This window comes from Sinocyclocheilus rhinocerous, unplaced genomic scaffold, assembly GCF_001515625.1.
Source record: "Sinocyclocheilus rhinocerous isolate Xijiao unplaced genomic scaffold, SAMN03320098_v1.1 scaffold1782, whole genome shotgun sequence".
In the NCBI taxonomy this organism is placed as follows: Eukaryota; Metazoa; Chordata; class Actinopteri; order Cypriniformes; family Cyprinidae; genus Sinocyclocheilus; species Sinocyclocheilus rhinocerous.
In genome coordinates this window covers 191,603-199,441 of record NW_015666960.1, presented here as the reverse complement: position 1 = coordinate 199,441, position 7,839 = coordinate 191,603, and the positions used below count along the sequence as shown (strand labels likewise).

The following is a 7,839-nucleotide window of genomic DNA, read 5'->3' as shown; positions in this document are numbered from 1 at the left end:
CATATTAAAGCGTCTTTGGTTTTTCCATGTTTTCTACAAAACAAAACTGGAAATCGAGGGGTTATGACGTCATTGGCAGGCGACACAATGACACTATTGACACGGCCCGTGTCACTAGTTAAAATTGCTTATTTCTCTGGATTTAAACATTCTTCGAAACATTTGGGATAATGTAAGTACACAAGTCAGCAAAATATATAACACTGTTCTAGTGGTTTTTGGATATTTTAATTTAAAAATCTTACATATTGTGCCTTTAAATTAAATAAAAAAGTAAAAAAAAAATGTTTGGGCACAAAGTTCTTGTGAAATGTTAGCAAATAAAAAAAAATTTAATTAATTAATTTATTTATTCATTCAGAAAAAAGTAAATCAAATTAAATCAAATAATTTTTTTAATTAAAATTAAATAAAAATAGCATAAAATAAAAATCACATGTTTTGGCACAAGGTTCTTCTGAAATGCTAGCAAATAAGAAATGTAATTAAAATAAATGTATTCAATCATTTAGGAAAAAAGTAAAATATATATATTTTTTTTAATCACATATTTGGGCACAAAGTTCTTGTCAAATGCCAGCAAATAAGAAATGTAATTAAAATTCATTTTTTCAATCATTCAGGTAAAAAAGTAAAATAAAAACAAAACAAAATCACCTGTCTGGGCGCAAAGTTCTTCCCCTTGACAAAGACCTGGTATGACGGGCCCCGTCGCCTTCGACTAGTTAACGTCTCTTTGTCTTTTTGGTGTCTCCTGTGCCTGACACTCAGCACACCATTGGTCATCCCCACGGCAAGCGCTTCATCATCAGGCTAAAGGAGAACCACAATAAACAACCCTTTAATTCAAGTGCAAATGAAAAATCACATTTATAAGTTTATATATATATATATATATATATATATATATATTTATAGATTTCTTTGTGTGAATGAACTAAACATACCGCAATAGCCATACTAAGGATGGATGCATCACAGTCGAAATTATGTGCAACCTTATAAGAGGAGTTATACACTTTGACGTGCCTAAAATGAAAAGCAACCAAAACAAATAAACCCAACTTTCTCACCACAGGCTCACGAAAATGCACAAATAAGCACGTATAGCATTTCTTTACTATGATTCACACACCTGTCCAGTGATCCTGTGAGCAGTTTGTTGCCTACAGAACTCACACATGCACACGTAACTGTTTTGTGATGATTCTTAAGAGAAACAAGCTCCTGTCCGCCTTTCAACAGGTCCCAAACTTTCACATAACGCCCTCCTGTAACACATACACCAACTTATTTCAACCGGTTTTTGGAAGAGCCACATTCAAGCTGACATAAAAGAGCACATCAGTTGAAAACTACATTAATGCACCAAGTCTACAGTATATTTTTGCATTATGATATATGCGAATAAATGGTTGCAAGGGGTTCTAAGCATTACTAATCAACCCCCAACCCCCAACCCCTGATTGGTTAAATTACAAGTGTTGTTCACCTGTGGACACCAGCAGGACTTCTGACGGGTACAACAGCACACACTCCACAGGATGGCCGTGTTGCATGGTCATCACACTGCTCCCTGACCGCATGTCAAACACTTTCACTGTGTGATCATACGAACCTGCAACAGAGACGACAATCACACAAACATCAACTACTCTACAAAACATTACTTTTACAATCATATTAAATATTATACACTACCACTTAAAGGTGACATATCATGAAAATCTGACTTTTCCAGGTTTTAAGTGCTATAATCAGGTACCCGGTGCATCTACTACTGAAAAATATTAACCCAGTAATTTTGTTTTGGTAAGCCTTTTTCGGCAAGCATCTGAAAAAACGAGCACGTCTTGATTTCGCTCCCCTAGTGACGTTGCAAAGGGATCTCATTATAATATTACCGCCCCTTATTCTGTAAGTTATAACGGTGTATAACTTACAGTACAACGGTGTACCAGCTCTAATGCCATGGTGAAAGTTTGAGCAAAACACGCTAACTGTTCTGTCTTTGGCTGCACAGACGAGCACAGAACACTGTTTAGAGTCCCAGCCTCAGAGGAGACAAGAGAGCAGTGGATTTATTGATTTATTTACTGTATATTGCTGCTGCCACACAGATCTAATATAAACATGCGATTTATTTCCCAGCAGTTTACCTTCACAGACATAACCGACTGTTTTTGTAACTCATGTGTTTTTAATGTAAACTTGTGTGTGAATGAGAACTTAGTTTAGTACTCAAATGCCGTGTGACAGCCGCTTTCTGTCCGTGTGCTTCGGATGTGTGCGCTCAGAAAACCGTATATAAGAAGTTTCAACTAATAATATTTAAAACGCATAATTTCAGAGCAATAAACATGATAATCAGAACCAAAACAGAAGTTTTTTAGCAGGTACGAGCTGTAATGGCGCAGCTTTATTCTGGAAAAGGGGGCGGGGAACAGCAGCTCATTTGCATTTAAAGAAACAGGCCCGAAAAACAGCGTGTTTCTGCTTCCACTCAAAATAGGCATTTTCAAAATGATATAATAAATTATCTGTGGAGTATTTTGACCTGAAACTTCACAGACACATTCTGGGGACACCTGAGACTTATATTACATATTGTAAAAAGGGGCATGTCTCCTATAATTTTGGGGGTTGGTAAGATTTTTGTGTTTTTGAAAGTCTCTTTTGCTCACCAAGGCTGCATTTATTTGATCAAAAATACAGTAATATTGTGAAATATTACAATTCAAATGAATTGTTTCCTATTTTACTATATTTAAAATTTTAATTTATTCCTGTGATGCAAAGCTGAATTTTCAGCATCATTATTCCAGTATTCACTGTCACATGATTCTTCAGAAATCATTCTAATATGTTGATTTGCTGCTCAAGAAACATTTATTATTATTATAAATGCTGAAAACAGTTTAATATTTTTGCGGAAGCTGATACTTTTTTTTCCAGGAATCTTTATGATTACAAAGTTCAAAATAACATTTATAGAAATTCATTATGTCTTTACTGACACTTGTTGTCAATTTAATGCATCCTTGCTGAAAAAAAGCATTAATTTCTTATTAAGAAATCTTATTATTTTTACTATTTTATTAGCTATTAATGAAATTAATAATACCTATCTATCTATCTATCTACAAAATTTTTAATACATTCAAACATTAAATATAGCAGGATATTTATGGAAACAATATTAAAACATGAGAAGAACGACATAATTAAAATCGGAATGTGATTTCTGTATCACCTAAGAGAATTTATAAAAAAATGAATTGTGAAAAAATAATATTTTCAAACAGTCCATTGGTCAAACAAACAGACTGCAAATCCACGCAGTCCTGTTCCACAAATGTAGTTTTAACCTCTCAGACTTGTTGCTAATATGAAACAAAAGCATTCAGATTGGTGCAGATTTAAGTGCACATTCATATTAAATGTACAGATCTGGCTAAGCCAGAATCCAGGGAATAGAGATGTAGTGATCATCTGTGAGGTGCAGATGAGAATTAAAGCAGTTACCTGTGACAAACAGATCTGGGTTGAGTTTGCTGGGGGCGAGAGCTCTGATGTAGTCTGTGTGTTGAGTTAACGAGCTGAGCTCAACAGCACTGGGAACGTCCCACACACGGCACGACAGGTCATCAGACCCCGACACCACACGAAAGCCGTCAGACAGGAACGAGGTCATGTGTACCGCCCTGCTCATAGGAGACAGCAGAGAAAACACCCTTGACTGCTGACAGAGCTGCTTTACAAGGGTGAAAGATGTGATTTGAGGGATTTAAGTTATTGAACACATTATTTTTTAGCATTTATTTCATGCCGTGTCATACTTGGAGTGTCCTTTGAACTGTCTGAGAGCCACTCGGCCGCTGATGTCAAACAGCCGGATAAGTCCCTCTTCACTTCCCGCCACTAAAAGCTTCCCGTCGCCTCTGAAGCGCCCTCCATACGCTGTATCCCGAAAACGTGTGAAGCTCCGTATGGGCTCTTGAGAGTGGGGTCCATATATGTGGATCTGATGCAGAACATTATAATATCAGCATACTGCATGCGTGTGAGTAGAATCATGCTAGCAACAGTTCTGAAATGGGTTTAATTCTAAGGGAAAATACAAGTGAATCTCACAAAAACAAGTGCAGGTCTTATATTTTTTTAACATTGTTTTTTGTGCATTTTTTTTAATGACAATTAAGCACATTTTATCCTAAAATCATCTGCACTGTAATGCATACAAACATTTTACTTATTTGTAGCTCTGATTATTTATTATTATTAAAGGTTCTCATTATATAAGTAATGTTTGAATGATTTTTGTTTTCATTTTTTTTTTATTCAAAACTATTTATTATTATTACTATTCATAATAATTCAAATAAAATAAATGTACATATAATACACCGTATACATACTATTTAATATATTCATAGAATAAACATAACAGAATATTTATACGCATAACATTAATATTATAATAACTTTATACATGAGAACAAAATATTTTTTTATATTTATTAACTTTTGAATTCTATTTACTGTATTAATAATTTTAAATTTAAATAAGCATAATAACAGGCTGTATAACAAATAAATAAATTGTGTGTGTGTATGTGTATATATACATAGATAGATAGATAGATAGATTAATATAATAATAGGCCTATATACAGAACTGATATAATGATACAACCATTCAGAAAAAAAAGCTCTTTATGTCACTTTGAATAAAAGCGAAAATTAGTACATGAATATGTTAATACAAAAGAAAATGAAAGACAAATTGTCTCACTCTGGTGGAGGCTGTGACGGCATAATTGTGAGGTGGGAGAGGAGAGAAGTCGATCTTTGTTATAGCACCAAACTCTTTAATTTGCACAGGAGACTAAAAGACAAAACGCAGACTGTCAGTGTATATAAATACTGAAAAACTTGTAAGATATGTTGCCCAATCAAAACACCTATATACATTTTCCTTTGGACATATAAATCATAAAATGTGTCAACAACATCTCAAACCTTGTAATTCTTCCAGTAGAGTGTTTCCTCCGTTACTTTCTCTCCTAGTTTAGGAAGGAACTGAACTTTGGTGGGTTTAAATGAAGCCATGTCAGATATGAACACTGGTTCCCAGCTAAAGCAGGTTCACTCTGAGGACCTGCAATATCACAACACTTCAGGTGACTCCAGCATTCACACGGTCAGAATGCAAACAACACAACCAATATAAGGCAACGGCACATTATAGAAAACAAGTACAAGGCACAGGTTCCCAGACTTTAGAATTTGAATAAATTAGAACTGTCTAGATTTCAACGTGATACCGTTTTCAAATGTTTTGGATTAATACATTTTCAGTGAATATGACATCTGGCAAACACAATATCATTGACAAATTACACATTTCTAAAAGTCTTTCCGATATATTTTATATAACGTTAAATATATAAAAGACAGTCACATTGGGAAGTTATGGGAATATTTGCAGCTTGTTAAAATTGCATGCAGGACGAAACATAATATGCCCAAGATCGCGATTAAAATCCCTGTGTAACTTACATCTATTTCTTCATCTAATAAGTCATACCTCCGTCAACCACACTTATACACTCTGACAGGAGTTTAACTCTTTTCTGAGGTTTGTTTTCAGAATCTTTTAATCTAAAAATTATAAGGTACATCTTACCTTATTGTGGTTTCCACCAATTTTTAAAATTATTTTTGGATGATTTTTCTTTACGGTACAGACTAGAAAACATGAGCAAATTCACGTTGATTTTACAGCCATATGGAGGCCGCCATTGCGTGACGTCACATTTCCGGTTTTGAGCAAACTTTATTGCACACATGATCCTTTACAAACTGAGAGTAACTACCGTATTTTACTGCGTTCTTTGTGAATGTTAAAACAAAGTATACTTACATGTACATATACACGCAACAGCAAATGATCAAATAAGTTTTCTTGGCTTTCTTACTGATGACATTTTTCAAACAGGACTTCCTTAAAGGGGTCATATGATGCGATTTCAATTTTTCCTTTCTCTTTGGAGTGTTACAAGCTCTTGGTGCATAAAGAAGATCTGTAAAGTTGCAAAGACTAAAGTCTCAAATCCAACAGCATTCACACGGTCAGAATGCAAACAACACAACCAATATAAGGCAACGGCACATTATAGAAAACAAGTACAAGGCACAGGTTCCCAGACTTTAGAATTTGAATAAATTAGAACTGTCTAGATTTCAACGTGATACCGTTTTCAAATGTTTTGGATTAATACATTTTCAGTGAATATGACATCTGGCAAACACAATATCATTGACAAATTACACATTTCTAAAAGTCTTTCCGATATATTTTATATAACGTTAAATATATAAAAGACAGTCACATTGGGAAGTTATGGGAATATTTGCAGCTTGTTAAAATTGCATGCAGGACGAAACATAATATGCCCAAGATCGCGATTAAAATCCCTGTGTAACTTACATCTATTTCTTCATCTAATAAGTCATACCTCCGTCAACCACACTTATACACTCTGACAGGAGTTTAACTCTTTTCTGAGGTTTGTTTTCAGAATCTTTTAATCTAAAAATTATAAGGTACATCTTACCTTATTGTGGTTTCCACCAATTTTTTAAATTATTTTTGGATGATTTTTCTTTACGTTACAGACTAGAAAACATGAGCAAATTCACGTTGATTTTACAGCCATATGGAGGCCGCCATTGCGTGACGTCACATTTCCGGTTTTGAGCAAACTTTATTGCACACATGATCCTCTACAAACTGAGAGTAACTACCGTATTTTACTGCGTTCTTTGTGAATGTTAAAACAAAGTATACTTACATGTACATATACACGCAACACGGCTTTCACCGTGGACGAAGCGGAGTCCAGCCCGGGGTCGTCACATGTGGTTGTCGCAAGCCCGCCGGCAGAACAGTTCAACCCAAATATTCAGATGTGTGCTGCACATTTTATGGAGGATGGATGAAGACTGTTTCCTGAACCAGTAGCCTACAATGCGTCTGTGGCACAAAGGCTGTTTCTATAAAGTTGGGCAGTTCCAACTTTGCAGTCTGGCGCTGGCGCTTCTGACTCACAGCCTGTAAGTACGTTTTTTATATTTAAATAATTTGCCACTGATGATTCAAACGCGAGTTTTGGGCAGTGTAGAGTAGGGCTTGTTGTTTGTTGTTTCTCCGATCACAAATGTAGGCATGGTTTTATGTTTAGGTGGCTCGATATGCAACGCAACGCGTAAAAACACAGTATAAGTCATTATAATCAGTAATTATGTCCCCACTGGATGCAACAAATGCCTCGTTTGTAATGGGTTTTATTGGTTTTGTCTCGTCTAGTGATGTCCGGATCGCGAACCAATCGTTCTATTTAACCGGATCTTCTTAGTGAACCGGTCGAACCAGTTCACCAAATCGAACTGAATCATTTGAAACTGTTCGCGTCTCCAGTACGCACTAATCCACAAATTACGTAAGTTATTCGGTTTATAAACGTGCCTGACACTCCCTCTGACGCGAAATAAACCAATATCCCGAGTTATTCAGTTACTCCTAACAGTACATTGACTGAACTGCTAAAAGAGAACCGATGATGGGATGTGCACGAGCAGAGCAGCTAGACTGAGTTTCGTCCTGTTGGGACACGGCATCACAGTATGGTAAGGGGCGTAACATTTCCGTCACACGCTTGAGGCATTTGGCCAATCACAACGCACTGGATAGCTGGCCAATCAGAACACACCTCGCTTTTTTAGAACGATGAGCTTTGTAAAAATCGACGCGTTTCAGAAAGGCGGGGCATAGAG

The 7,839-nt window shown here is 35.8% G+C and overlaps 1 protein-coding gene across 2 annotated transcripts in view; it reads right to left on the bottom strand.

Moving 5' to 3' along the window:
- utp15 (UTP15 small subunit processome component) overlaps positions 1–6,752 on the bottom strand; it is a 9,472-nt gene extending 2,720 nt beyond the window's left edge. The window contains exons 1-9 of one of the 2 annotated variants that reach the window (XM_016544849.1): positions 6,621–6,752; positions 5,023–5,161; positions 4,796–4,888; positions 3,840–4,024; positions 3,526–3,704; positions 1,493–1,618; positions 1,136–1,271; positions 948–1,029; positions 658–813 (exon numbers count right to left, since the gene is read on the bottom strand). In XM_016544849.1, the coding sequence (XP_016400335.1) occupies positions 658–813; positions 948–1,029; positions 1,136–1,271; positions 1,493–1,618; positions 3,526–3,704; positions 3,840–4,024; positions 4,796–4,888; positions 5,023–5,112 (1,047 nt within the window). In that variant the 5' untranslated portion in view covers positions 5,113–5,161; positions 6,621–6,752. Of the gene's footprint in view, positions 1–657; positions 814–947; positions 1,030–1,135; positions 1,272–1,492; positions 1,619–3,525; positions 3,705–3,839; positions 4,025–4,795; positions 4,889–5,022; positions 5,162–5,689; positions 5,821–6,620 lie in introns of those variants that run through there. The other variant, XM_016544848.1, reaches the window with a different exon arrangement.
- Positions 6,753–7,839: the final 1,087 nt, after the last annotated feature.